The sequence below is a fragment of the Sinocyclocheilus grahami genome, unplaced genomic scaffold (genome assembly GCF_001515645.1).
Source record: "Sinocyclocheilus grahami isolate Dianchi unplaced genomic scaffold, SAMN03320097.WGS_v1.1 scaffold4254.1, whole genome shotgun sequence".
NCBI lineage: Eukaryota > Metazoa > Chordata > Actinopteri > Cypriniformes > Cyprinidae > Sinocyclocheilus > Sinocyclocheilus grahami.
The window spans coordinates 15,515-15,909 of record NW_015509228.1 but is presented as its reverse complement, the minus strand read 5'-3'; the positions used below and the strand labels follow the sequence as shown (position 1 = coordinate 15,909).

Here is a 395-nt window from a genome sequence, read left to right as displayed (position 1 = left end):
TTTTTTGTATTATTCTTTCCTTAAATTTTTGTCATTGCTTATTGTCTTATGTTATTTATTGATGTTTATTTTTTATATTCTGAGCTGCATTTTGTGTATGAAAGGTGCTATACAATAAACTGTTATTAAATAAATTGAAATATTTGACAGAAGTTACCCACAGTAATATGCTAAAATATGTAAATGCATATAGTTTTAATCTGACCCACCATTTGACTTTCTATGGAAGCAGAGTGTTTGCTTTGTTTAGCTGCCTGATCATCATCCTCTTCCTCTTGTCTCTCTCTCTTCTTCAGACGTGCCTCCCTGTGGCCTGAGACGGGTGACCTCTGGGTGACGGCGTCTGGCATGTGTCCGCTGTACACCATGAGCAGGGGTGTTTGTGGCAGACCGGG

The 395-nt window shown here is 38.5% G+C and overlaps 1 protein-coding gene across 1 annotated transcript in view; it reads right to left on the bottom strand.

The window, feature by feature from the left end:
- Positions 1–209: 209 nt before the first annotated feature.
- Positions 210–395, bottom strand: part of LOC107576736 (transcription factor E2F7-like) — a gene marked incomplete at its 3' end in the record, with an annotated part of 9,288 nt that continues 9,102 nt past the window's right edge. Inside the window, exon 10 of the mRNA XM_016262871.1 lies at positions 210–357. Coding sequence (XP_016118357.1) covers positions 210–357 — 148 coding nt within the window. The remainder of the gene's footprint in view (positions 358–395) is intronic.